This window comes from Lichenostomus cassidix, chromosome 8 (genome assembly GCF_008360975.1).
Source record: "Lichenostomus cassidix isolate B80296 chromosome 8, HeHo_3.0, whole genome shotgun sequence".
Lineage (NCBI taxonomy): Eukaryota > Metazoa > Chordata > Aves > Passeriformes > Meliphagidae > Lichenostomus > Lichenostomus cassidix.
This window is the reverse complement of record NC_139489.1, coordinates 9,334,512-9,361,474: the sequence shown is the minus strand read 5'-3', so window position 1 is coordinate 9,361,474 and position 26,963 is coordinate 9,334,512. Positions and strand designations below refer to the sequence as shown.

The 26,963-nt window shown below is 56.9% G+C and overlaps 5 protein-coding genes and 5 non-coding genes across 14 annotated transcripts in view; 8 read left to right on the top strand and 2 right to left on the bottom strand.

Annotated features, from left to right (window-relative positions):
- The first annotated feature begins 465 nt into the window (after nt 1–465).
- Nucleotides 466–5,360, top strand: RPS8 (ribosomal protein S8). Its single transcript, XM_085067762.1, has 6 exons — nt 466–620; nt 1,462–1,568; nt 1,946–2,045; nt 3,412–3,587; nt 4,537–4,666; nt 5,197–5,360. Exons 1-6 carry the CDS (start codon nt 617–619, stop codon nt 5,304–5,306), a joined length of 627 nt encoding a protein of 208 aa, XP_084923888.1. The 5' UTR covers nt 466–616; the 3' UTR covers nt 5,307–5,360.
- LOC146433804 (small nucleolar RNA SNORD55/SNORD39) lies at nt 1,309–1,393 on the top strand. Its single transcript, XR_014853895.1, has one exon. It is a non-coding gene; the product is annotated as a small nucleolar RNA SNORD55/SNORD39 (small nucleolar RNA).
- On the top strand, nt 1,751–1,854 carry LOC146433803 (small nucleolar RNA SNORD46). Its single transcript, XR_014853898.1, has one exon. It is a non-coding gene; the product is annotated as a small nucleolar RNA SNORD46 (small nucleolar RNA).
- LOC146433802 (small nucleolar RNA SNORD38) lies at nt 3,837–3,906 on the top strand. The gene has a single exon (XR_014853896.1). It is a non-coding gene; the product is annotated as a small nucleolar RNA SNORD38 (small nucleolar RNA).
- On the top strand, nt 4,925–4,996 carry LOC146433801 (small nucleolar RNA SNORD38). Its single transcript, XR_014853897.1, has one exon. It is a non-coding gene; the product is annotated as a small nucleolar RNA SNORD38 (small nucleolar RNA).
- A 556-nt stretch (nt 5,361–5,916) lies between the features above and the next one.
- Nucleotides 5,917–6,046, top strand: LOC146433799 (small nucleolar RNA SNORA35). Its single transcript, XR_014853905.1, has one exon. It is a non-coding gene; the product is annotated as a small nucleolar RNA SNORA35 (small nucleolar RNA).
- A 3,009-nt stretch (nt 6,047–9,055) lies between these two features.
- Nucleotides 9,056–11,614, bottom strand: LOC146433798 (uncharacterized). The gene is made up of 2 exons (XM_085067754.1): nt 11,314–11,614; nt 9,056–11,031 (listed from the first exon to the last, which is right to left on the bottom strand). Exons 1-2 carry the CDS (start codon nt 11,414–11,416, stop codon nt 9,824–9,826), a joined length of 1,311 nt encoding a protein of 436 aa, XP_084923880.1. The 5' UTR covers nt 11,417–11,614; the 3' UTR covers nt 9,056–9,823.
- A 3,222-nt stretch (nt 11,615–14,836) lies between these two features.
- Nucleotides 14,837–22,150, top strand: PLK3 (polo like kinase 3). Its single transcript, XM_085067753.1, has 15 exons — nt 14,837–15,086; nt 15,861–15,968; nt 16,055–16,171; nt 16,594–16,723; nt 16,811–16,898; nt 17,448–17,543; nt 18,241–18,436; nt 18,790–18,916; nt 19,293–19,402; nt 19,482–19,599; nt 19,704–19,787; nt 19,973–20,135; nt 20,252–20,381; nt 20,603–20,713; nt 21,101–22,150. The coding sequence occupies exons 1-15, from the start codon at nt 14,928–14,930 to the stop codon at nt 21,293–21,295; spliced, it is 1,932 nt and encodes a 643-aa protein (XP_084923879.1). The 5' UTR covers nt 14,837–14,927; the 3' UTR covers nt 21,296–22,150.
- Nucleotides 22,151–22,845: 695 nt separating this feature from the next.
- On the bottom strand, nt 22,846–25,128 carry DYNLT4 (dynein light chain Tctex-type 4). The gene is made up of 2 exons (XM_085067761.1): nt 23,908–25,128; nt 22,846–23,580 (listed from the first exon to the last, which is right to left on the bottom strand). The coding sequence occupies exon 2, from the start codon at nt 23,569–23,571 to the stop codon at nt 22,918–22,920; it is 654 nt and encodes a 217-aa protein (XP_084923887.1). The 5' UTR covers nt 23,572–23,580; nt 23,908–25,128; the 3' UTR covers nt 22,846–22,917.
- Nucleotides 25,129–25,645: 517 nt separating this feature from the next.
- The window catches only part of BTBD19 (BTB domain containing 19), a 7,095-nt gene continuing 5,777 nt past the window's right edge, over nt 25,646–26,963 (top strand). The window contains exons 1-2 of one of the 5 annotated variants that reach the window (XM_085067755.1): nt 25,646–25,926; nt 26,422–26,499. In XM_085067755.1, coding sequence (XP_084923881.1) covers nt 25,838–25,926; nt 26,422–26,499 — 167 coding nt within the window. In that variant the 5' untranslated portion in view covers nt 25,646–25,837. The remainder of the gene's footprint in view (nt 25,927–26,421; nt 26,500–26,963) is intronic. The other 4 variants (XM_085067758.1, XM_085067756.1, XM_085067757.1 and 1 more) reach the window with 4 other exon arrangements.

Below are 26,963 nucleotides of genomic sequence, written 5' to 3'. Positions count from 1 at the left end.
CCTGGCCTGTTCCCGTGGCACGACACGCATGCAGCCGCGCCCGGACACGGCAGCCCCGGAGAGCAGCGGCGGAAAGCGCGACCGGAGCCGCTCCGCAACGCGCGAAGCATCCTGGGTACGGGAACAAGTCTGAATACTAATGACCGATATGCTAATGAAGCCAGCTGTGTACACAGGGCATGCAAATTACTCAGAATACTAATATGGATATGCTAATGAGGCTCTCACGACCCACAGCCCGTGTGCACAAGGGCTGTTGCTCTCGCTCGGCCCCGCCGCGGGACGCCGGGCGCTGGGCCCTGTGCGGAGGCGTTCGCGCGGTGACTCGCGGGGCAGGAAGGAGTGGCCTGCAGCAGGCAGACCCCCGACAAAGCCCGCTCCGTGCCAGGCCCGCGGGCAGAGTCGCCGCCGCTGCCCGCCGCCGCCCCCCCCCCCCCCCCCCCCGCCGCCGCTGCCCGCCGCCGCCGCCCGCCGCCTCCCCTCAGCGCCGCCGCGTCGCCAGGCAACGGCGCGCGCCTCACGCTAGCGGCGTGGTGACGTAACAGCCTCGCGAGAGCTCGCCCCGCCAAGCCGCCCCGCGAACTTCCGCCCCGCCTCTTTTCGCCGGTGCCGCACCATGGGTGAGTGGAGGAGCCGCGAGCTTGCCGCCATCCGCCGCCATCCGCCGGCCGCGCCTCTGCATCCGCCCCGGGCCCTCACCGGGTGGGAGCGGGGGCTGCCGTCGGCCTGCGCCGTCCGTCATTTGGGGTGGCTGCTGTAGTGCCGAGCCGCTGGCGGGGGGAGGGTGAGCGGGCCCAACATGGCGGCTGGTGGATGATGGGGCGGGCGCCCTCGTCTTGCTGTGCTTTGATTTCCTGCAGATCCCGAGCGCCGGGCTCGCTCCCAGTGTCTGCTGCAGATGAGCAGATGCGGGTGAGGTGGAACAGCATTCAGTGGCCCCAGCAGGAGGGGTGGGGGTGGCATTGGGGAACACTGAGCAGGTTGGCAGCTTGTGCCCTTGCGCCCTGCGGGAGGTGGCGTGTTGCAGAGGTGGTTCCCGTTTAGGGCCCAGCAGGCTGAGTTGATCTGGGGTATTGGTCGTAGGGGCTCAGCGGACAGGTGGGATGGGGGTCCGTTCCTATAGCGGACCTACCACATCCTGCCAGTAGTGTAGGATGACTGCTATAGTGTGCCTGTCAGATCGGCATCGGGCGCTTCCCAGAGAGTGCCCAGCACACGAGGTACATTGCGAGCTTCCCAAAGAGGACATGGATGAGGGGGTCTGTGCTTTGTACAGCTGTGCTGGAGAGGATGTGTTTGAGGCAGATCTGAGTTTCAATGATGAAGCTTCTCTAACTGCTGCATAAAGCTGAGTGCACTGTGCGGATACCAACCTTGGAGAGCTGAGGACTCAGAACCATGCCCTGCTGCTGCAGCCAGGTGGGCTCGTGCCATCCTCTGAGCACACTGCTCTCCGTTCAGGTATCTCCAGGGATAATTGGCATAAGCGTCGCAAGACTGGGGGCAAGAGGAAGCCCTACCATAAGAAGAGGAAGTATGAGTTGGGGCGACCTCCCGCCAACACTAAGGTGAGTGATGGGGGAAGGTGGTCAGAATCGTGTTTCCAAGCTCGAGTTGCTGCTCTTACGCTGTTAGATTTTTAAGTACCTGCCGTTTGGTGTGGGGTTGAATATCTGAGGCTGCTTCTCTAAAAGTTGGTACTTGCCCCTGTGCCGGTGGAAAGCAGTGATACATTTTTGCGATAAGAGGCAATTGGAGTGATGAAGCTTTCACCTTAGGCAGATGCAACAGACCGTTCTGGTCATTTACTGCATCTGCCGATGCTGGGGTTTGTCATAGTTACACTGACCACATTGCCTTCGAGGTTAGGACTGTGCTGGGCTCCTGTGAGGGCCATGCAGCATTCCAGCACCAACGGCAGCCTGGTGTTTGCTTCTGACTGCAGATTGGCCCACGCCGGATTCATACCGTGAGGGTTCGTGGTGGAAATAAGAAGTACCGAGCACTTCGTTTGGATGTTGGCAACTTCTCCTGGGGGTCAGAATGTAAGTACATGGTGAGCCTGATGCGTGGGATGGAAGCCTGTGCTGGTCTTTGGTACTGCTGCTGAGTAGAGGGGTGCAAGCATGGGTTTGTGGGCTTGGATGAAACATCCTGGAGCTTGCAGCTGAAGCAGCAAGCATGGTGATGATGATAACTTTGACCTTATGTGGCCTTAGGGAACTTGGATTTCCACTAAGTTCACAGTGATAGGAGTGTCATAGTTACACTGAGTGACATGCTTACCTTAGCTTTTTCTGGGGTAGGGGAACTAAACAGGGGCATAAATCCTAAATATGAGTGGTTCTTGATAAGTGCAAGTATTGTTCATCAGTGAATATGGTCACTAAAAGTTAAATGATCTTGTGTAACAAAGGTGCTGAGGATGTTTGTGAGAAGGGCTGACCCTAGGACAGTGTTATATTAGCATGTGCAGTTTATTTCATACTCCTGCTTTGCTAAGCAAAAGTGGGAAGTCCAGAAGCAAGGGGGGAATCTGTCATATTTCCCCTGAGCAAGGTGGGTTTTCTTTGACTTGCAAACTGAAAACGGTATCACTTGAGCCTGGGCCCAGTCAGTGTTACAGAGTAGGATGGTGAAGCAGCAGTAAGGAAGGTGGTGGGTAAGTGACCTGCATGGTGTGAAGGGGACAGGACATGCTTCCAGTCGTCTCAGAGCATTGTCTGTAGTGTGAAAAGTGCCATTACAGTCAGTATTGCATACGTGAAGAGGCTGAGCATACTTTGCAACAGGGATGAGGTACATGAGTGGCAGGAGAAAACACATCTTGTGCATGACCTTTGTGTATGTGGAGAACTGTGTTCAGGGCAGGTAACTGCTAAACAGTCAAATCTAGTAGCTAAGACTGCATGCTTCAGGTGGGTCTTGGAAGGGTAACAACATCAACTTCCCCTCTCAATTTACTCATAAACCTTCATCCTATGGAGATGATTCCTGGAATGTGTTGCAGAGCAGTCTCTCTCATTACAGCTTAAATTCAGTAATCTAGGAAGTGCATGCAGCATTGAGTCCTGTGTGCAGTGTTAGTTGGCATCTGCTGATCTTGCAGAAAATTTATTTTCTAGCATTGCTTAGATATTTTTGACATGAGTTCCAGCAAGGCCACTGTTGCCATTTTTTTTGTGTAGGAGGGATTTAATTTCCAGGTGTAGATTTCTGTCCTAACAACAGAAAGTTTGACCGATGATAAATAGATGTGTCTTTTAGTTATATTTAATTCAGTGCCAGGCAAGCGGGAGGACACTGGATGAGGGAATGTGAGGTGGTTTAAAGGGTATGTCTGAGATGTGTGAACTGTATACTCAAGTGTCTGATCCCTGTAGGTCTGAACTCATGCTCTTCTTTTGAAAGGCTGCACTCGCAAGACCAGAATTATTGATGTTGTGTACAACGCTTCCAACAACGAGCTGGTGCGGACAAAGACCCTGGTGAAGAACTGCATTGTGCTCATTGACAGCACCCCATACAGGCAGTGGTATGAGGCCCACTATGCCTTGCCCCTGGGACGCAAGAAGGGTGCCAAACTGGTACGTCTGAGGTTGTCCTTTTGGCTCCTGGCGGAGCAGTCTGCCCTGCCAGAGGCAGTTACCCATCCTGAACTGACAGTGCCTGCCAAAATAGGGCTAGGTACCCAGCAGTGCTGGCATTGGTTATCAGGGCTGTGTTCCCAAAGGTTCCCAGGATATGTCTGGCTCTCTTAATGGAGTGCTTAGTACCAGGAGCTCTGAGGTTACACCCATTTGTGCACAAGGACCTGCCTGTCGAGATCTTTGTCTTCTCATGATGATACCTTTGTCCAGTTCTGCTACTGAAGGGAGAGCGATGACAATTTAGGATGCTGAGGAAGACTTTGCAGGTTGGGTTCTTGTGCTGGGCAGTGATTGCTTTGGTGAGAAGTTTGGGGATTGCTAATTGAACTTCAGTGTGTTTTTTAATATCTTGAAACTATACTGAGCTATTAATTTAAGAATCAAACTCCAGACTGCTAGAAGGTATTTAAAACCCATCGTGTAGCATTCAGGTTAATACTTGCTTTAAAAGCAAAGCAATTCTCATTTGAGTGCTGTATAGTGCAGAAGCAGAGGGAGAGCTTGTAACTTGTCTGCCTGGACTTGCACCACACCCAAGTGCTCTCATTATGTCTGTAGGGGGAAAGAGCATTCACTGCTGTTTGTATGAGGATTGATTCACCAGGGAAACTTTTGCAGTTTCATTGACTTGAGAACAGCCTTCCCTACAGCACTGTGCTCAGTTGTGAGCAGTGATTCTGGTTAGCAGTATTGCATTTCTTGGTCTCAAAAGTGAAATGCAGCACCTGGTTCTGTGAGATCAAAGTATTTGTACCTCAGCCAGGTAAGACTTAGAAAACAGTACAGTGCTGAGAATACAAGGGTCTCCTTCATGGTGGTGGAAAACAGCTGTGTTAATGGAAGGTGGCCATTTGTTTAACAATTTTGCTTTTGGTCTTGGGTTTAGACTCCTGAAGAGGAGGAAATACTGAACAAGAAACGTTCAAAGAAGATCCAGAAAAAATACGATGAGCGAAAGAAGAATGCCAAGATAGCAAGTATTCTTGAGGAGCAGTTCCAGCAAGGAAAGCTACTTGGTGAGTCCCTAGCAGCATTAATGTAACTTGTTATTTTATGTTCTCCAGAGATACCCCACTTCTGGCAGGATGGGGAAATTTGCCTAGCCAGGCTCCTGCAGCCAGGCTCCTGCTCCTCCAGGCTTCCTATTCAGGCTTTGAGAAAAAAGTGGGGCTCAAGACTTGCAAAATGAGCAACTGCATGTCAGAAAAATGTGCTGCAGGCATCTAAGAGCTTTGATGTTTCAAGCTCTGGCAAATAGTTGAGTATTCTGAAGTCTTCTGGTGATGAGACCTTTGTCCAGTTCTGCTACTGAACCCGAGCGATGACAGTTTGGAGATCTGAGGAGGACTTCATTAGGGACAGTGCAGCTTGCAGAGCATGCTGCCTCAGGAAGGGGAGCTGACACAGGCATGTGAAGTGGTGACTCGGTTACGGATGAGCTGCTCGTCCGTGTGGCTGCAGAGAGGCTGCGTGCAGTGTTTGTTGTTTGGTCTGTGCACTGGGGTGGGGAATTGCCAGACTTTAACTGGATGCCTTCTCCTTACAGCCTGCATTGCCTCCAGACCTGGACAGTGTGGCCGAGCCGATGGCTACGTGTTGGAAGGCAAGGAATTAGAGTTCTACTTGAGGAAGATCAAGGCCAGAAAAGGCAAATGAATAAAAACTACTGTGCTAAGAGAACGAATAAAACCCAGAGGCTACACAGTAAAAGGTTGTGCGCTCATTTATGTGTGCAGGGTGGAGGGGGCTTGTGTAGCTCTGCCTGCCTTGTATAATATGAAGGAAGATGGATCTCTAGGAATCCCTAATGTCCTCAGGCAAAACTTGACTGTGATGCGCTCAAGTAAAATATCTCCCTGGGTTCTAAGATGGTGACTTACAGGACCAAGTCTGTGTGAAAAAGTTGTCAGATTTGGCAGAAGTGGAAAATGTCCAGTGTTGGAAACCTCTGAGTGGGAGGAAGGTGCAAGTGTCCACCCCATTAAGAATTCTGGCTTCCTGGGAGCTTCTGCGGTGCTGTGTTAAGTCAGCACGTGCTACAATTGAGGTGTTGGAGAGGTCAGTGCAGAAATGGGCTGCTAAATCTAATCTGATGAAAACTTGGCTGTTACACCTTCAGCCTCTGCAGCTGGTAACTCATGCCTCTGCCTTCCACATTACATGAGTTCCTATCCCCTGGTTCAGGCCAGCAGCCCCTTGTGTTGCTTGGTGTTTCCTGCCTGGTTGTACAATTCCCTCGAGGGTCCAGTGTCTTTTAACCAAACTCTGGCACTGCTCAGTGACCAGCTGGTCTTTCCCTGACCTCCTTGGTCTCATTCCAGTGCAAGATCAATTCCTTCTAGCAGAAGGGCCAGGCTCACATCATGGTCTGTCCCTTTCGAAAGCTGGGTACAAACTCCAGCTCTCTGCCCTATCACTTGGGGTGGAATTGGAAAGCTGTGGTGAACAAAAGCTTTTCTGGATGTTTTGGGCTGGTGTTAGTATTCCTAGAGGCTCCTGTCATTAAGGAAATTAAATCTCTGCAAATGGTGCCCTTCATGCAGGTATCAGAGCAAGTCAGGAGCCCATCAGAGGGCTGGTCCTGTGCAGTGGGGCAGGCCAGGCTTGCATACCTTGTGCTTGTCAGGTGAACACACTGCATGCTTCATCCCATTTCTGTATTTTCACAAAAGTCTGGTCCAGCCATCGGGTCACTTTGGTGCAGGTCAGGCTTTCTGCAGCCCCAGCATCACAATTACTGGCTCTGACATGAAGGAGGTGGCCCATGATCGTCTTCCCTCAACCAGAGTTGTGGCAGGACCCAAGTCTCATGCTTTAAAAATGCAACAGTCTGCCCCCAAATAGCTTGGCTCGGGGGGAGGGGTTTAAGTTTTTTTCCTGTGGTGCTGTGCTGTGTTTGCCAGGTGTAACAGCATGAGGTGCCCTGGGGAGTGTAGGTTCATCCTGTGTTGCTGGCAGGGAGCTGAGGATGAGTCAGTGCCAGAGCTATGCACTGGAGAGTGGTACCTGTTCTGATGGCAGCGGGCTGTGACCTGGGTGTGCACTGGCACTGCCTCACAGACTGGTCTGTGCTCATGGGTACTGTGAGCACAGCCGTGCCCAGCTGGGTGCTACTGCAGCTCGGGAGTCCCTGCCAGTGGGACCTGGGCTGGGTGGGATGTTTGCACAAGCACATTCCTTCTCCATAGCGATCCCGTGTAAACTTTCCCTGCTCTCCAGCAACGCCTGCTTTCCAGAGAGGTGGGGTGGAGGCAATAAAGGCACTTGGCACGGATGTGTTACGGCTGCTTCCTCTGAGTGTTTCTTCTCTCCCTTCATCCTCCATTGTGTGCAAACAGCATTCAGGGTGTTTCTGGGGAACTTTGTACAGATGGAGAAACTGAGGTTTATACAGCAAATGCCACCTTGGTGTCAGAACAGGATTATAAACCTGTCCCCTGATGAGCAAGATTATGGCTCATCAGTGGATGCTGCTTACAAAGTTACTGCTCTGAGAAACACAGCTGCCAAGGGCAGCTGTCCATGGCAATGAAAGTGGCACCTGGAGCTGTGCTGGAGGTGTGACATGGGAACAGGACTGTGGCAGCCAGCCAGGGATGTGTGGCACTTCACTCCCAAGGATGCACAGCCGTATGGATGGCACAGGGACTTACCTGCCTGGGAGTGGGCAAACCTGTCATGCACTAAGCCAGGAAGAGATGGGCAGGGGCTGGAGTTAAGCACAGCTTTAGCCTGGCTAGACTTAGGAAGTACAAAAGTCTGGCCTAAGAACTTTACCCGCTTCTGATAATTGCAGGGTCTGAATTTAAAAAGAGCTGCTTTCATAGGCTGATCAGCTGGCAGCATAACCACCCAGGTGAAGTCACTTTTTTTGTGTCCTGTTCCTTGCTGTTGAGTGGTGCTCTCAACTCCATGCAGTATTAACTTTGGGGTATTTTCACAGGACATGATCCAACCCAGGAAATGACCTCGTAGTTACACTTTAATAGGTCCAGCAGTGACCTGCAAGACAGTGAAGGAGAAGCAGGGCTGTCTTGTTTAGGGAATTTGAGAGCTCTAAAGGAAGGGGACTTGCAGGAAAAAACTTTTAAACTAATATTCTTAGGGAAAACACGTCTGAGTGTGCTGGGGCTGTCACAGGTATAGAACAGGGAATATACCTGCCTGCCACCTGTAACAGAAGGAGATTTGGGTGGGGGCTGCAGGTACCAGAGCAGGGGCTGAACAAGACCCACTGGGGTCACTCCCCTTTGCAGCCATGGCATCTGAATTTAGGCTTCATGAGAAGGAGGGGAAAGGACAGGATGTTACATCATTCCATGCAGCCCTAGGAATAGGACCCCAGGGAATATGACCAGAGGGGGCACCTAGGGAAGGGCTGCAGGGTATTTCTGGAGCACAGGGGAAAAATGCAGCTGTTTGCCCTAGTCAAACATGCCCATGGGCTGGGCTGCAGCCCCTGGAGACAGCTGTTGACCCTGCCTGTCCTGCTTTTGCCCTGTGGCAGCTTCTGGTCTCTGTGTCCCTGTGGGGATTTGGGGATGGCATGAGACAGCATACACTGAGATACCCTGGCTGTAGTACCTGGAAGAGGGTGATGGAGGGATATTAAAGGCTGGGATACTTCCTAGGGCCCAGGAGGGAACAGGGAAGGAAAAATTACAGCTAGATATGAAACAGTGGGAAACATCCATGAGTGAGAGGAGACAGGAAGGGAAATCACCCCATCCTCATCCCCAACCGAGGTGGAGCTGGGACTGAGCAGTGCTAGGCCTGAGCAATCCCACCATGGGCTGCTGGAAGCCGCACTGCACTCTGCAGGAAACACCACTTCCTTTCCCAGCCGGAGCACCACGTCCTGCCCTGCCCAGCTCCCTCCCTTCCTGCCTGGGCACCAGGCCCAGGACTGCTCCAGAGCAGACAGGGTGGCCAATGCAGCTTCCAGCCTAGAGAAAGTCCCCCTGGGCAGGGCGAGCAGGACTAAAGGGTGCCCCCCACCCCCTATCCCTGGAGAAGAGCTGGAACACCACGGTGATGCTGGGGGTGCCTGTGTTGGCCAGTGATTTACAGCACCCCCCAGCCTTTGCCCTGCTCCCAGGAGCCCCACAAATTCCTGCTTTGTTCAGGAGCTGCAGCATTTACAGTTGGCTGACACCTTCCCCACCCGTGTTGTAAATCCTGGTGCAAGGCAGAGGCTGAGTTGGCCTTTACCAGTGCCCAGCTCTGCTCTACCAGGGCAACAAAGTAGCTCCAGGGATGCTGAGCAAGACCCACACTGGGGCATCACCCAGGGCAAGGGAGGGTAGATGGGGTAGGAGTGAAGTCATTCATCACTGCATTCCCCACATCTCACTGGCTGGCTCCCCACCACCCCAGACCACACAGACACGGGGATAGAGCCATACTGCCAGGAGTAAAATTATTTATTTCTTGCTAAGAGCTGGATCCTACAGGACTGGGCAGCACATCAGGCAGGGGAGGCTGCAAGGGACCCCCTCTGATGCTGCCCTCTGTGTGTGTGTGCATTTCACACACCCACTCACACAAGTGGGCACACACTCCATGAAGCAACACATGTGCATTGACTCTTTTGAGTCCCTGTGCCACAGTTGGGTGTGGGGTGGGGCAGCAGGCAGAGCCACCTCAAGCTTCCCCTGACAAGCCCAGGGCACCCTGTCCAAATGTGACACCCCTCGCAGACCACACAGGCAGGGCCAGCCTCGTTTTATGTCTCCAGACCCTGTTCTCTGCAGGCTGGAAAGCAGCAGGTCTGTGCCAGATACCATCTGGCTCCAGCAAGAGACGAAGCTCTGGTCAGTGGGTCTGGCACACACAGCACTGTCACTTAATCCCCAACCAGCTCCCACCTTCCCTCCATGTAGTTCCTCAGGCAATGACAGCCCACATGTCCTCAGACACCGCCAGCCTGTGGCAGGGTTCCCAGAGCCTGAAGCACCCTTGCACCCCTGCCCAGCTGCAGCACATGGCAAGCTAGGGGTTCACATGGTAGGGGTTCACAGCAGAAGGGATGGGTATTTGGAAGTGCAGCTTTGCAAACAGCCACTGTAAGCCACAGCAGGACAACTCATGCCTCTCCTGCTCTGCCAGTTTTCACTCGTGCCCAGCTCCTGCCATCCTGCTGGTGTGTCCCAGACACAGCCCAAGTCCTGGCATCAGTGCAGGTCAATGGTCTCATATTCCAGGTTGTCTGAGTCGTCCAGCTCGATGTCAGGTACAAGGTTGTAATAGCTGGTTGACTGACTCATGTAGATCTTCTCCCGGTCAGCAGAGTCCTTCAGGACTTCGCTCACGCTGACAGTGTCCACTTCTGGCTCACTGCCCAGGTCCTCTGCCCTTGGTGCTGGGGTGCCCAGCTGCCCCTCGTGGGTTGGCAGCTGGGAACTGCTGGGGGATCCCACCTGTATCTCCACCTCCTCATAGAGGTCTCTGGCACTCTCCAGTGGATCCACAAAGGGCTGGAGCACGACGTGTTTGCCCAGCAGCACTTTCTTCTCAGTCTTGGAGGGAGCAGCAGGCAGCTCATAGGGGATGTAGTGGTGAGGCTCTGCAGACATTGGCACATTGCTCCTCTCTGCCATGGCTCGGTGGCTCTGGGACCTGCTCTGAAGGCTGTAGTTGGTCTTTTTCTTCTGCCGGCAGAAGCACCAAGCAATGCTGATGAGGATGAGGAGAGGGGGCAGGCAGATGAAGAGGGTGGTGAGGCTGTGTGAGCGGCACAGCTCATCCCGGGGGATGCTCCAGAGGCCCATGCCGTGGTAGTGCTCTGGTGTGTGGCAGATAACCTCAGCAGTCTGGTTGGACCAACCCTCCAGGTTGGTGAGCAAAGCACAGCTGCAGTCCCAGCTGTTGTTGGAGAGCTGAAGCTGGAGCAGGGATGGCTTCAGGAGGCTGGCAGGAAGGAAAGTGAGGGCATTGAAGCCCAGGTAGACCTCCTGGACCTGGGAAGATGCTTTCAGGAAGGAGCTGGGTAGCTCCTGAAGCTGGTTGCTGTCCAGATAAATGACCCTCAAATTAGGAGCATCTTCCAGAAAGTTTCCAGGGAGACTTTCCAGCAGGTTGTGACTTAAGTGTAAGATCTCCAAGGCGGGAGGGACTCCCTGTGCATTGCTGATAGCCGAAATGCCACAGTGTGAGAGGTAGAGCTCCCGCAGCCCCTGCACCCCCACCAGTGCACCCCAGTCCAGGTGAGTGATGTTGGAGCTGGTGAAGTTGAGGCAGCAGCTCTCCGGGAGCGGCGCCTCCTGGAAAACCTGGTAGTCCATGGGCTCTGAGCAGTTGCAGATTGGCGGTGCTGGGTCGAGGGCAAGGCCGGCAGCGAGCAGGAGGCTGCCCCAGAGGGACACGGTGCCCAGCCCGACACCTGTGGGGAGAGCAGAGGGGACGGTGACTCCTTGCTCGACCTGCCCTCCCGCTTCCCTTGCTCCAGCCTTCCCGGCGGGGGAGAGTGAACCCCACTCCTTCTCCCCACCAGAAAAGGACCCGCTTGCCGCAGGTCCTCCCGGAACCGTGCCCCAGTGCCACCGTCCCCCGCCAGCCCGGGGCTGCCTTTCCCGCGACGTCCCGCTGCTCCGGCCGGGTGCCCGCGGGCAGCCAGCGACCCCCGTAGCTATTCCCGTGCCCCCGGTGCCCTGCCCGGCCTCACCTGCCGCCGCCCGCCCCATCCTCCGGGGCCGCTCCGCGTCCCGCCGCGCTCCCGCCGGGCGCGGCCGCCGACTCCGCCTCGCCGCGGGGCGGCCCCGCCACATCCCGCCCCGGCCCCGCTGCCGTCCGGCACAGCCCGGCCCATGCCGCCCTTCAGCCCCTCGTGCCCAGTCTCGTCGCAGGGACCCTCCAGCCGCACTGTGCAGCGGTACCCCCAAATTACGCTTGACCCAGCTCCCCTGCAGTCAGTCAACCCGGTGTTGCCCCTCCTTCTGCCCCTCCACCGTAAGCCACAGCACCCATCCCTTCACCATCCTTCCCCTCTCCATCCCCCAGAACAATGTTCCTTCCCAACTTCTCCCTCTCTGCCCCCTCTGCCCCCCACGAGACATGTGTCCCTCCAGCCCCCTCTGTACTCCCTCATCAGCCCTCCAAGCTCCCGGAGAGGGGCTGGGCTGGGCTCTGCTGAGAGTTCCTCTCTCTCCTGGGACGGGGAGAGGGCTCTGCCCGGCTGGGTGCAACTGCCAGCTCCACTGGCAAAAGGATGCAGAGTGGACATTCTTGCCAGATGGGGACCAAAAGGGCCAGCTTCCTGCTCCATCACTGGATCCATTATGAATTCCTTCCATCCCACACAAGTCCCAGACCGGTAAGGAGGAGCAGAGTCAGACATGAGCCCTACATCCCACAGAAAAGCAGTGCTGGAGAGGGGAGATCTGTTTCCATACCCTGAAAGTGCATGTGTGCTCACTGCAGGGTGAATCAGGTAAACCGAGGCACGGGGAGTGGTACCAACAGCTCTTTGCTTCAGTACTGGTGGAGGTGGGCAAGATGGGACCTGGGCTGAACATGTGCAGGGCTGTGGTGCCTTGTGGAACCTGCCGGTTCCTTGGCCCCTCCTGGTGCTGATTCTTCCTTCCCCAGCTCACCCAAGGACCAACCACCCACTCCATCCTCCTGCTTGGTGGCTGCAGCCCCGTGCTTTGCAGAGCTGTGCTGAAGGATGGGAAAACCCTGCTCCTGAGGGGGTCAGGGCTGTCACCCCAATCTTTGCCAGCTTGCCTACACCTCGATGCTCAGCTGGTGTTGCTCTTGCAGCTAAGGCACCACATGCAGGGCACACAGCAGCACCATGCAGCCCTGGGGAGGCAGCCCTGGTGCAGACGTGAGCTGGCAGCTGGGTTCAGCTCCACTGCTCCTGATGTTGCTGAGCATCACTGAATTCTGCGAGGGCGGGAGACCAGGCCAGGGCTGAGTATCACAGACGACAGAGATCCCACAGTTTCTGGGCTCCTGTGATATTTTACCACACACAGAGGGGAAAAAAGTTTCCTAATATCTCAGTGGAATTTCCCTTGATGCAACTTGCATTGGGTGCCTGTCCTTATTTTGCTGTACACCTCCCCAGAGAGCCTGGCTCCCTTTTCTTGTAACTCCACCTAAATAGCTGCAGGCAGCAAGAGTTCACCCCAGAGCCTCCCCCTCCCCTGGCCCAACAGGCTGGTAATCTTGAACCACAGTTCCTCCCACTGCCCCAGATCAGTGATGGGAAAACCCATGACTGAGATGCTCTGCATCACAGGGGACCCCCGCTGTAGGTGGTGGGGGTCTGCTCCCAGGTTCCATCCCTCTTGGAGAGGAGATGCCTCAGCCTCAGCAGGACATGGGCTGTGGGGTCCATCCTTGCCCCCTGCCCAAGAACTCACCCAGAGGCAGTGGGGAGCAGGAGCAGAGACAGCAGCTCTCGGTCCTTGCAGGCACTGTGCATCTGCGGGGGATCCCGAGACAGCCCCTGTCTGTCACATCATCCCCAGACAGGTCCCCCGGGGCCCTCCTGCACTCCTGGGTGCCTCCGCCCATGCACTGCCTTCAGGCGCTGACTCAGCTCCGGCAGCCCCGAGCTGGGGCCCCCATCGGAAAACCTGTGACGCCACCAGTGCTCCAGGGAGCCCCGGGGTCGTGATGGAAACAGGCAGCTTCTCCCAAGGGCAGCAGCATCCCAGCCTGCTCCTGGGCAATGTTTGCTGATGGGCAGTGGGTTTGTGTGTGCTTCCCCTACAAAAGCTGGAAACCCAAGAAAAAACCAGAGAGATCCATGTTGTTTCCTCATTCTCTTCAGGCAGCTTTTCTCAGTACTTCTGGAGAAAAAAATAGGGAGTTAATTTGCTCCCAGTACCATGGGGTGAAAGGGGCTGTGCTGGGAAGAATGGGGCTGTTTGCCAGAGGTGCTCATGCAAAACCCTCAGCATGTTCAGGAGCACAGTGAGCATCAGTGAGGTACAGTGGGCTACAGTGGGGGGAAACTGAGGCGCAGAACAAGGAATGGTCACACAGTCACCTTGTGGGTGGTGTGAGCATGGGAAGGGCAGCAGGATCTGCTTTTGAGGGGCTCTTGCAACACTGCTGCTTTAGCCTCTTGGGAGCTGTGGGTTTGCAGCCACCCCTGCCAGCTGCCACGCCCGTGGGCAGGGAGAGTTGCCAAGCATCCTTCCATGACCCGTTTCGGGTGACAGAGGCGTGTTCTCGTCACGGCCATTAGAGAGCAGCACCACTATGGCGCCTTGCCTGGCCACCACTGCACTCCCTGCACAGCCAGGCCACTCCGCAGCACCAGAGCTCCCACCATGGGGTTCCCAGGCACCGAGGGGCAAGGATGGTGGTCCCCAGCGGGACAGTGTGGACCTGTCGCTGTGGGCAGCTGCAGGGGACTGACTTTTCAGGGCTGCTTCAAGGGCACTGGGGCACAGGGCTGGACTGGAACTGGAGGAAAGCATGGCCAAGGGGCATCTACCCAGGAACAGCCTGGCCAGGGAGCTCTTCTGCATCTTCTGCTGTTCTCTGCATGCCCAGCACCCCACCTGGGGTGTGCTGTGACCCCCTTTGCTTGGGCCCTGGCACAGAGTGCAAGGGTCTTGGGGAGCATGTGCCTGCATCCAGATTTGCCACAAGGGAGGGCAGGTCAGGGCCCACAGGGAACACGTGGGCTTTGAAATCCCTCCCTGGGCCACAACCTTTCCATGGGAAGGATGTGTGAGGTCCCCAGACAGTCATGGGACACACTGGTATCACCTGTTAGCAGGTGTTATGTGTGTATTTACAGATGTGCATGGGGAGGGGGCACTGTGTGTCCTGGAAGACAGGGGAGGGAGCTGAGGACGGAGCTCTGCGTGTTTGTGGGGTCTCGGTGTGACGTAAAGAGAGCCGTCAGTCAAGGGAAGGTTGTCTGTCTGTGGGTGTCTCTGTCTGTAGGAGGGGGGTGCATCTACTGGGGGGAGCCTGTACTGGAGGGGTGTCACTGTGTGTGCATGGGTGGGCCCTGTGCGATAGAGGCACCGGGACCCTGCCTGAGCTCCAGCGCGATGTCACTGCTAGCAGGAACAGGACACGCCACCGCATTCCCGAAATCCCCGAACCCCGCCCCCTTCCCCGCGCTGCGGCCCCTTTAAGGGCGGCGCGGGGCCGCCCGGGGGCGGAGCTCCGCGGGTGACGTCATCGCGGCCCCTGATAAAGGCGGCGGGATTCCCGGGGCGGCAGCGGCGGCGCGCGGCGGCGGGGCCACGTGCGCGGGGCGCGGCGGAGCTCCAGCCCGGGGAGCCTCCTCATCCCGCGCCCGCCATGGAGTCCGCCGGCCTCTTCCCCCCTTTCCCCGCCGCCTCCCTCCCCGCGCGGCCCGCTCCCGCCCCGGCGCCGCCGCCCCGCGCGGCCGAGACCACCCGCATCATCACCGACCCGATCTCCGGCCGCTCCTACTGCAAGGGCCGCCTGCTGGGAAAGGTACCGGCAATGGGGGAAGGGGGCTGGGCCGCCGCGGAGGGCGCCGGGGTGAGCCGGAGCGGGCACGGGGAGGGTTGGGAGCTGCGCGCCTGCTCGACCCCGCGGCCCGGGGATGGATGCAGCCCCTCGGCTGCCGCCCGCCGCCCCCACTCTCCCCGCCTCTCCCGGCGGGCCCGCAGCAGCGCTGGAAGCCGTGAATCACCCGGGCTGGCTGCGTGCCTCGGCGGCTATCGGAGCCGCATCGGTTTCGGGGCGCCCCGCGGGCTGTGCGTGGGCCGGTGGGTGCCCCGGTTCCCAGGGGTGCCGGCCCGCACCGCTCTGCCGCACGCAACTTTTCCTCCGGCTGACAGCAGCGTGTGTAGGAGGAGGGTGCCGGTTCCCAGCCCGGCCCGAGCGGGCTCGGCGGCTGAGTGTGCAGATTGGAGGGTGACATCACGGCAGGAAAAACCTGTCTCCATGGGGCTGCCTTTCGATGGCCTCCGGTCCTCGGGCTTCCTGCCCTGCGCAGGACTTTCCAGGTTGATCTATCATGTGGAAAGATGCAAAGTCCGGCCATAGTGGGAGGAAAAATGCCCTGGAGGTTTTACAAGAAATGGGTGAAGAAAATGCCTGGTTGAAAGCATCATAGTTCAGATCTTAGTGGGCGACGCAGCAGGAGGGAGCGTGTGACGCTCGCAGGGCTGTGCTGCTAGGGAAGGGATGAGGAGGAGGCTTGTAAGCAGGCAGGGGTAAGAGCTGTCTCTCACCCATCCGTAACCACCTCTTCCCTTGCAGGGTGGGTTTGCACGATGCTATGAAATGACGGACCTCTCCAGCAACAAAACCTACGCCGTGAAGGTCATTCCTCACAGCCGGGTGGCCAAACCCCACCAGAGGGAGAAGGTGGGTGCTATGGGGCTGTTGGGGTGCTAGGCTGGTGGGGAGCAGCAGGGGCCCTGTGCTCACCTGGCGCTGCTGCTCTCTTTCAGATCACCAATGAGATCGAGCTACATCGGGACTTGCACCATAAGCACATTGTCAAGTTCTCCCACTACTTTGAGGACTCAGAGAGCATCTACATCTTTCTGGAGCACTGCAGCAGGAAGGTCAGTGCTGCTGTGGCCTCCTTGTCAAAGCATCTCCTAAGTAGCCATAGCTGGTTGGAGCAGGCCTTACCAAAGTGTTTTGTCAGCATTCCCCTTCTCCTGTGCTGTCAGCTCTGTCACACCCTCTGAGCTCACCATAAGCTGTGTGGTTTTGCACAGCACTGGGCACTCCTTCAGCTGCCTGTCTCTCAACCTGCCTCTCACGGTGGGGCCACCATAAATCCAGTGGTTGTCCTGGCTCTGCTGAGCAGCCTCAGCCTTGTGTGGGGAGTCTGCTGAGGTCATGGCTGTGAAAGAAGGATTATTTGTGAATGTGCAACTTCTGGAAGAACTGGCTTTGACCCTGCCTACCCCATGCCTAGTCAGCAGGGCTGCCTGTTCTCCCTGCCTGTGATCACAAGCTGCCTTCTCTCCCTTTGCAGTCCCTGGCCCACATCTGGAAGGCCCGCCATACTCTGCTGGAGCCTGAAGTGCGCTATTACCTCAAACAGATCATCTCAGGCTTGAAATACCTTCACCTCAAGGGCATCCTGCACAGAGACCTCAAGCTTGGTGAGTGCTGTGGTTGGCACATGGTGTTGTGTGGGGAGCAAGCTGTCCCCGAGGGACTTGTGGTGACGCATCGCCCTTGACTTGCAGGCAACTTCTTCATCAATGAAAACATGGAGCTGAAAGTGGGGGACTTTGGGCTGGCTGCTTGCCAGGATGTCTCTGACCAGAAGAAAAAGTAAGCTTGAGAATTTCCTATTCCAGAATCCTCCAGGGTTTCACTCATCTTCCTCCTGTGGTTTCCCAGGAGAGTGGAGGGATGAGGGGTCCCTCCTGGTCTTGGGAGAGGAAGCCTTAGGGCCTCTTCCTGGGGTGAGGGAGTGATTTCTGCTCCAGCTGCAGGCAAGGCGAGGGGGCTGGGGGCTTTGTGGCTCCTCCAGGAGTGAGCTTGCAGCCGTCAGGGAGAACAATGTATTGACTATTGCTATTGTGCTTGCCCGGCTGCCGTGCCGGCTGCACAGGCTGGGACACAAAGGCTCTGTTCCTCCTCAGCTCTGGGACAGGCTCTTCCCAACAGCTCCCTGAGAGCAGCTGCTCCTGATCCCTGTGAGCTGGAGAGGAGGGAGTTTGTATGGGACTCCTTGCAGATGGAGGGAGGCTTTGGGGCACAAAGAGCAAAATGGAGCGGGGTGGACAAGGCAGTAAGCTGAATCCCGGGCTTGGAGTGCAGGGAGGCTGTCTGTGAGGGGATGCAGAGCATGCACTGATCTGATGCTCTGCCCCACAGGACAATATGTGGGACCCCCAACTACCTGGCTCCAGAAGTGTTGCTGAGGCAGGGCCATGGGCCAGAGTCAGACGTGTGGTCTCTGGGCTGTGTCATGTAAGTCTGTGCCATTGTGTGGGGAGGGGTCCAGGCACCCTGCCTGAGGTGGGGAGCAGCTTCTCTGTGAGCAGCCCGATGAGGAAGTTTTCTTGTGCTTTGCCTCATTGCTCTGCAGTGGTTGCCAAGAGGCAGGGGGAGGGGAGCGAGTGGCTGGATCCTGCCCAGTGCCACTTTGGAGCAGGTGTTGCCTGTAGCCATCCTGGGATGCTGTGTGGGGACTGTGCAAGCAGGACCTGCACGGAGTGGGCGTGCTCATGCCGCACTCAGCTCCAGTTCAAAGCAGGCTTGACCGCACTGTGAACCTGATAAACAACGGAAAAATCTCTGTGGCTGCTGCACTGTTTGCTCAGGGAGCGATCGCTGTTTCGGCACATCCAGCCCCTTGCCTGGCCGCTGCCCGCAAGCTTTCTGCTCCATTTTCCACCCTGGCGGCCACACGGGTGGGAGCAGCGGTAGCAGTAGCAACAGGTGGCCTTTGCCTGCCAGCTCTTTGTCTTTCCTCAAGGCTCCTTGCCTGTTGCTCTAAACAGTTGCTAGGAGGAAGCGTGGCCGGATGTGAGCGTGGCTGTCCAGGCTGGAAGTGGTGTTCTCAGCCAGGTGTGGCCAGCCAAATGCCAATAACTTCCTTGCTTTAAGTGCTGCTGAGTCACAAGCCTGGTGGGGATCTGACAGTGGCATGCATGTCCTCTCCCAGGTACACCCTGCTGTGTGGGAACCCTCCCTTCGAGACCTCTGACCTCAAGGAGACCTACAGGTGTATCAAGCAGGTGGAATACACCCTCCCAGTCTTCCTCTCCCTGCCTGCCAAGCACCTCATTGCTGGCATCCTCAGACGCAACCCCCAGGACCGCCTCACCCTCGAGGAGATTTTGGACCATGAGTTCTTCAAAGTGAGTGGGTGAGGGCCTGGGTCAAGGGACCATTTTCCAGGTGGGATGAGGCTTTTTGGGCTGTGCAGGGTTCTGTCCTTGTCCTGTCCTACGTCTCAGTCCTTCAAAGGAAGCAGCCGCTGTCCTCCCCAAATGCCAGCCAGAGGAACTGAGGGATCTGGTGTGCTTCTGATGCCTTGTTGCTATAGCAAGGGTTGTTTCCTGTATTGATGCCAGTCGTGGTTCCGAGGCTTGACGGAAACACAAGCTGGCTGTCAGGAGGGATGTGAATGACTGCGGTCAGCCCAGGGCAGCTGCACTGCCTGGAGCATGTGGCCTATGGAAACCAAACCTCTCTCTTGACCTCTCTGCAGGGCTACACGCCTGAGAAGCTCCCTCCCAGCAGCTGTGTGATGGCTCCAGAACTGAGTCCCCCAAATCCCGCAAAGACTCTGTTTGCTAAAGTCACCAAGACACTCTTCGGGAAGAAGAAACCCAAGGGTGAGTTTGTGCCTTGTCATGGAGCCTCTGGGTAACTCTTCCTTCAGGGGGAAGTGCATCCTCTCTCCTGGAGGGATTTCTTGATGGGTCTCTGTGGACCCCCTGCCTAGGGACAGCACAAGCTGGGTGTGCCCCTGCCCTTGTGCTGGTGGCCTGGCATGGGTGTGTGCCTGGAGAGCGGATGCTGTGCTGCAACCCATGGGGCAGTTCCTCCTGGAAGCCCTGTGTTGCATGAGAACTGGGAAGTGAAAGCGGGAGCTGTCTGACACCCTCCTTGTCTCCGTGGGCATGGGAACAGATAAATGAGAGCTGAGCTACTGGGAGGAGTGGCCTAGATGTCCCCATCCCATGTGCTCATCTCTTGCTCTCTTCTCAGCCAAGAAGGGCTCTTCAGAGGACAGGGATGACATCTCCAAGCTGGTTACTGGGCTGGTGAAGACTTCAATCTGTCGGCAGATGAGCTATAAAACTGTGGAAGGGAATGAGGTGAGTACATCTCTGAGGCCATGCATACCCTTTTTTGGGGGAGCGGGCAGGACGGTGATAAAGCCAGGTCTCTCCGCAGGCCACTCCTGTATCATGCCGCAGTGCCAGCTCCAGCCCTGTGGAGACTGTGGTGGAGGAGACGTCTCACAAGTCTGCATCCCCCTCCATCCGGGGAATGATGGCCAGCAGCTGTGAAGGTGAGCAATACCTGCCCCGGCCACCCCAGCCTGCCCCAAGTTTCCTGTCATGCCTGGGCTGATAGCGGGGCTGGCTGACTCAGCCTGTCATCTTCTCCCCACAGCCTTTGAAGATTGCGTCACCGCCTCTGTCATCATCGAGTCAGCTGTCCGGCTGCTGCGGACCTGCCTCTCCTCCATGCCTCCAGGTAAACTGGTTGGACTGCTCTGGGATGGGATAGGGTGCTGTGCATCCCCTTCCCCATGGGATGAAGGCATGGCTGTTATTTGGGGTACAAATAGCACCCTAAATGGTGCCAGAGCCTGCTGTAGGGATATGCTCTCCTGTGGAAAGGTGAAATGAACAAGGTTCACCTCTTCCCTTCTCCAACAGCGGAGAAAAACCCAGCTTCCCTGGCCGGCCACGAGCACTTTGTGTGGGTGAGCAAGTGGGTGGATTATTCCAACAAGTACGGCTTTGGCTACCAGCTCTCCAACCGCAGCATTGGGGTCCTCTTCAACAACGGCACGCACATGGCGCTTTCCCCCAACCACAGGTCAGTGGTGGGAATGGGGCTGGTCTCTGTCTCTGGAAAGTCCCTTGGGTGGGAAGGGGCAAGGGGTGTCTGTGCCAGGGTGGACATCCCCAAAACTCCTGCTGTGCTCCCTCCAGGACTGTACATTACAACCCGACCAACAGCAAACACCTGGTGTTCTCCGTGGCTGCCATCCCTGAGCAGCTGCAGGGGCAGATGAGTGTCTTGCGCTACTTTGCGTCCTACATGGAGCAGCACCTCATGAAGGTGAGTGCTGGGGCCCTGGGCTGAGCATTGGGTCATGCCTTGATCACACTACTTGGGCTGGTTGGACTCCCTGCTTGAAGGCTGTGGCCAGGTGGACATTCAGAGTTGTACCCTGGGAGTGGGGACCCCATTGAAGGAGTACCCAGGTTTGGTGTTATGGGTGGTGGTGGAAGTGCTCCTGTGTGTGGGACCAGTGGCTTATGCAGACCCTTCTCTCAAAGGGAGGTGACCTGCCCAGCATAGATGACCTTGGGCAGCCAGCCCTGCTCCTCCTGCAGTGGGTGAAGACTGACCAAGCCTTGCTCATGCTCTTCAGCAATGGCACCCTCCAGGTATGTGTGGGGCACAGTAGAGTCAGCCAGACCCTTGTGAGGAGGAGGCCAGATGGGGGTCTCCAGGCCTGTGTTGGATCTTGTCTGCCACAGCCCAAATGTGAAATCCAGCTGTGAAAACAGCTGTGGGTACAGGATGCTGCTCCAGTGCCTAGAGCTGCTGGTTGCAGCTTCTCCAAGCCATGGAGGGGACATGACACTTCAGGTGGATGCTTCTGTTTGCCGCTTTGCTAGGGCTGGCACATTCCTACCATGGGGCATGGAGCAGGGATGCTCCCAGGCAGGCTGGGGAGGAGGAATGGGTTGAGGCAGGAACTATGTCTCTTTTCTGGTTCCCAGCATGCTGTGGGAAGCCTGGGTTAAACCAAGCCCAACCTTGTCTCCTAGGTGAATTTCTACAATGACCACACCAAGGTGATCATGAGCAAGCCTGACCACTCCTGCCTTGTCACCTACATCAACCGGGAGCGCAACTCCTACACTTACAAGCTGTGCAGCATCCAGGAGCTGGGCTGCTCTCCTGAGCTCCACCACCGCCTCAGATACATCCTCAAGCTTCTCCAAGAATGGGCTGAGGCCTAGTGTGGGACCTTGGGGGATCCTCTCTGGACATAGAGGTTTCCCCCTGCCCTCCCATGAAAGGGGAGGTATGATGTGGTGCTGGCTACCCCCTGGGCACTCTGTATCCTGGTGCTCAGCTGGACTCTGAACTAAGACATGTGGATGTGGTTACAGCAGTGGGTCTGGATATCCTTGCTGCTCCCTGGCTGTGGGCAATCGCTGTCTTGCTACTGGCAGCTCCTGCTCTGATGGTGCTAGTCTTGATGGAATGGACTTGGGTGTTACAGGGAGGGGGTGGTGGGTGAGTGTCCTGCAGCCAGGTTTGGGGCTGGCTGTGCCTTCTTTGGGGCTGGCAACTGCCTGTGGTGTGGGTGTGAGCTGAGGCTGCCCTGTCCAGGTTGATGCATCAGTTGCACAGACCCTCTGCATGGCCTGGAAATGGTTCCCACAGTATTGACCTCAAACTTTGGGTGCTGTGGGGTAGGAAAAACTCCTTCTCAGGGGTGGACAGTGGTGAAGGGTGTTGACGGCCGTCCCAGGGGCTGTGTGGGCTGGTGTGTGCCACTCCACAACTGCTACACTAAGGAGGGGGCTGTGCTGGGCCCAGCTGTGCCCTGTCTCTTCCCAAATTGTGAATTGTCTGGTACAACCTGAGGTTTGATAAAGGGTGGGGGATGGGATCTGAGGACTTGCCTGGAGAAGCCCTCATTTTGTTGGGACCCAGGGTTGTTTCTTATTTCAAGGCAGTCTCTGCCATGTGGGACTATTTATGTATCTTATTTATATGGAATTATTTATTTTTCCTGTTGGTCTGTCCACATGCAGTTCCCCTCTCCCTGACTTGCCTCAATAAAAACTCATTTGTGTACGGGCAAACTGTGTCTGCCTTGTTTGAAGCTGGAGTCACAAGAGGGCTTCAGCATCATCCTTGCTCCAGAGCTGCTCCTGCCTGCCAGGGATGACGCTTCTTGACACTCACTGTTTTGCTGGGGGACAAGGTCAGGGAGGCAGGATGGGTGTGAGGAGCCCATGTGATACCTCCACTTCTTTCATGGGACTGCACAAAGGGCAGAGTTAGCTCTTGCTCATGCCAGTAGAGCCCTGGAGCTGCCTCAGCTTCTTGCTGCTGCCAAACTCATTCCCAATTCTTTCTGCATTTGGACCCAGCCCAGCTGCTCTCCTGATTCTGCTGAGCTGCAGAAGGCAGGAGCTCTGACCGAGGTGGTGGAGGGGTTGCCCAGGTCCTTGCACTGACATCTTGTGTGATGGGATATGAGCTGGGCATGAAGCCAGGAAAGAGCTCTATGAGCTTGCTTTGAAGGTGATCTGTGTAATCAATCTGCATGGGAGCAGCTTGTGCTGTGGGAAGCAGCCTGGGCTGTTCCAACAGCCTTGGGCAGTTGCCTCTTCCAGGGAAATCCAACCTCTTGTTGTGTTTGCTGCTGCTTGGGTCTTTTTGCAAACCACATTAGTGGGAACTGCAGTGTGGGTGTGAGCTGAGGCTGGAGTGAGCAGCCGTATCTCGCTCCCTGCACACACCCTGGCCGCAGACTTCAGGTATGACACACAGCTGGACAAAACCTCTTTATTTTCAGCTGCTCTCTCTACAGCTCTACAAGACTAGGTGCACGGAGAGGTGTGTGCTACTCAAAGTAGACCCCATGCACTGTGGCCACAGCAAAGAGGGAGGCATTTGTGAAAGTGGCGGAGGCAAAGCTGTCAGTCTCAGGGTCCCATAGTGCCCGGCTGGCCACCAACAGGCTCTGCTGGCCCTGCTGGCCCAGCACCAAATGGCAGACCAGCTTGTAGCGGGGTGGCACTACCTCCTTGGCCCGGCTCTGCAGCAGCTCATTCACGCTCTGGGCCAGTGGGGCACTGCCCTGGGGGCTGTAGACGGTGTTCCCCAATGCACTGGCCAGGGTCCTCTCCAGCACCCGCTGCACCCGCTCCGCATTGAACTTGCAGCCTTTCTCTGGCCCTATCCTGTAAGTGTTTTCAAGGCGGGTCTTGAGGATGGGTTCGAAAATTGGGAGCCCAGAGAAGCTAACACGTCTGTGGAACATCCAGGGGCCAATGGAGGGACGCCTGCTCCCCGGGACCATCCCAAACGAGCTGCGGCGGCTGAGCATGGAGTTGCGGCGGGAGAGCAAGGGGTGTGGTTTGCCATCCTCAGTGCCCCGGGCCGGGGCTGTGGGCTGGGAGCCACGGCGTGCAGTGCGGAATGAAGGGGCTTCAGTGCTGTCTGCAGCCAGCACCTGGGCTAGCACGGCCATCTCCGGGAAGGGCTGCTCAGCCATAGGGGGGGCCTGGAAAGGAGATGTAACTCTGAGTGTCAGGTGAGGTGGCCTCTCCATTACCCTGCCTCTCTGCCTCACTTCTCCCTGCCCCCCACAAATCCCACACCTCCCAGCATATGGGTCTCTGGGACAAGATGCAGAGGGGCTGGAAGATCCATGGCAGCTGCCTTCCCTTCTCCAGCACCTCCAGGCCCAGCAGATTTGGCCAGCTAGGGTTGATCCAGTGCAGCAACGCATGGCCCACGCAGTCCTCTGTTCTCCTGTCCCGTCTTTCCCCTGGCACAGGTGAGTGTCTCTTTCCCCAGCATTCCTGTCTGCATCTGATTCCACACTTACCCTTAGTCTCACTCCTGTTGTTCCAGAGTAAACCCAGGGGACTTGTCTCTGGTCCTGGGCAGTGACATCCACTGATCTTTGTCTTGCAAGTTGCTGTGAGCAGGGCCAAACCTGTTGCGCTCCTGGAACAAACCTGTTATGCTCCTGGAAGGTGAAGTGTTGCTACGTGACACTGTAAGTCTCCAGGGCTGCTCTGGGGCATGGCTTCTGTAACTCCTTGTTTCCTGGTCCCTGGACAGTCCCGTCCCACTTCACTCCTGCCCCCTCCTGCATTTTCAGCTGTGCCAGCACAGGGACTTGGTTACTCCAGGCATGTGCCCTCCAACCTCAGCTCCCTGCCAGCCCTGAAAAATGCAGGCTGCTGATGATGTGCAAGAGAAGAGCAGGGGGTGGAGAACAGCCACTGTAATCGCTATTTTGCACCCTAACTATGGGATGCACTGGGGCTGGGACTTCCAACGGCTTGATTTTGCTCAGAGATTTGCATCCTTTGGGTACTTATGCCCCACTGCACCAAGGGAGAGTGTGGGTGGGTGGGCACCCATTGAATCATATAACCATGTAATGGGTTCTATTGCAAAGGACCTTAAAGATAATCTAGTTCCAAACCACCTGCCCTGGGCAGGGATGCCACCCCTGGATCAGATTGCTCAGGGCCCTATCCAACTCAGCCTTGAACACTTCCAGGAACTGGATGGAGCACAGCCCTGCCGCGTGCTAGGGACCCTGATGCTGTAATGCCCCCGGGGGGGAGCAGGTCCCTGGGGGCTCCCAACCCTGGCTGGGGTTTCTCTCTGCCAGAGGAGCCCAGCCCAGCTGGTACTACATGGCTGCTCCATCAATGTGCCTTTGTCTGGCTTGGCTGCTGAGCTATTTGAGGAAAGTGGAGACGGCTTTTGTGTTTCTATCTCCCGTCAGAGGTATTTATAGCCTGCCTCTGACTAGCTCTGCCAAGCACACTGCCAGCTGGACCCCATTCCCTTGGGGTGCTGCCTCAGCTCCAGCCCCATTCCTGCCTCTCCCTCGCACCACCCACTGACAAACAAAGGTGGATCCCTCCAAGGGTGATCTCCTGTATTGCTCTCCTTGGGCTGCTTGAGGCCAGCCAAGGGTTCGGAGAATGGGGACAATGCATCCCCTGGCACAGCACTTGGTTTGGGCTTAGGTGAGCAACCTGATCTAGTGGGTGGCATCCCTGCCTATGGCAGGGAGTTGGAACTAGATCGTCCCTTCCCACCCAAGCCCTTCTATGAGGCTGGTGATGCTTTTTTCTGCCTGCAATCACTTGTGCCCTAAGCAGACATAAGAACTGCAGGGCTCTGGCCTGGAGTATCGAAGCAGAGAAGGCTTCCCCCATCTCAGGGTGCAAATATCCCTGCTGGGCTCAAGTTTGCTCCAGTGCTGCTGCTGGGGACCCAGCCATGCCCAGCAGCTTTCCATGGGGGCTGTGCAGGTGGAGGTAAGGTTGATATCTGTGCATGTGCTGTCTTTTCCAAAATCCCAGCTGCCTGCCTCTCTTCACCCCATCTCTTTGCTCTGCAGCAAAGCCACCAGCCTGAGGTGTCCCCGTGCCAGGGGTGCCGGAGCCAAGCCATGAAACACTGCAGAGAATTCCACTTGCAGCAAGACGCGGCCCTGCTTCCCCATCCGGTGAGGGCCGGACGGAGCGGCCTCAGCAGCAAGGCTGTGCTTCATGCCTCACTGTCCCGTCGCTCCCTCCCACTGCTCTCCCGGCAGCCCGGCCTCCAGCCCCAGCGCTGCCTGCCAGGTTTCCCTAGCAATGGGCCGTGTCCTATGACGCAGCGTGCTGGCTTCCTCCCCGCGGCCTCCCCGGGCTGGCCAGCCTCCCGACAGCCTCCAGATTCCCTCCCGCCATCCTCCTCCCGCCTGCCCGCGCCTCCTTCCGCCGCCGCGCTCCCTGAGGCAGCCCATGGCCGGACCCTGCTCGGCGCAGCTGCAGGGCGACGTGGCCGCCTTCACCGCTGCCCTCCGCACCCTGGTCAACAACCCCCAGTTCAGGTGAGGGCCCGGGGCGTGTCGCCTCCCCCCAGCCACGCTGAAGGCCCCGCTGGCTGCTCCGTGCTGTTTTCCCGCAGCCCCGAGCCCTCCCTGCTGAGGGGGTTGGGGCCCGCAGGCATTCGGGGAGCTCTGTGCAGCTGGCGGGGCTGACCTGGCTTGTGCAGCGCTCCCCACACACCCGCATGACATCAGGGATCCACCGCTGCCCAGGTGTAACCCACCCTCGAGAGCCACCATTTCTCAGGAGGAGGGAAAGTTCCTGGGTGTGCCCAGACGCCCTCCGTACCAAGGAATGGTGTCAACAGGGCAAGGCAGTATCCCAGGGTAAATCCTGTGCTGGGGCTCCTGCCCTTGCCACGAATGGGGATACTGCACCCATTGTTCTCCCCAGGGGCAGCTTCCTCCCTGCTCAATTCCTCTCCCACCCAGCTCAACTTGTGCTTTACTTCAACCTCCCTGGAGGGCATGCAACAGCCTGGCTGTCCCTCCTCACAGGGTTTGGCATTCCTGCCAGCTCTCGCCAGTGTGGGGAGCAGAGATGGAGATGTTGCCTTGGCTTCCCTCACCTGCATGGTATGTCCTGCCTGGCTGTGTTCTTCTTCACCCACTTCCTGCTGAGGCCTGGCCAGCCTGACCAGAACTATCTAAGGAAATCCCCATTCCTGCTGAAATTTTCTGGGTGAAATTTTTGGCCACCCATAAGAGAAATCCCAGTGAAAACTCCCTAGCCACAGCACCTTATGGTGGGCTCATCCACCTCCCTGTGGGACACTGAGGGTCAAGCCATGGATTTGTGCCATGTCCTCATGGCAGCTGGAGTTTGGGTGGTATGTCTTCTGCTCGTTGGCCTGCTGGGATGGAGGAAGGGGCAAGGGGATGGATGGACCATGGCCACAGGTGCTCACAGGCTCGAGACTTCCTGTCCTTTTCCTGCTTCCTTTCCCCTGATCTTGCCCCCCTTTCCCAGGTCATTGAGCTTGGGAATCTTTTGCGGGGGGCAGGGTTGTAGGGGATCAGAGCAACAGGATGGTCCCTGT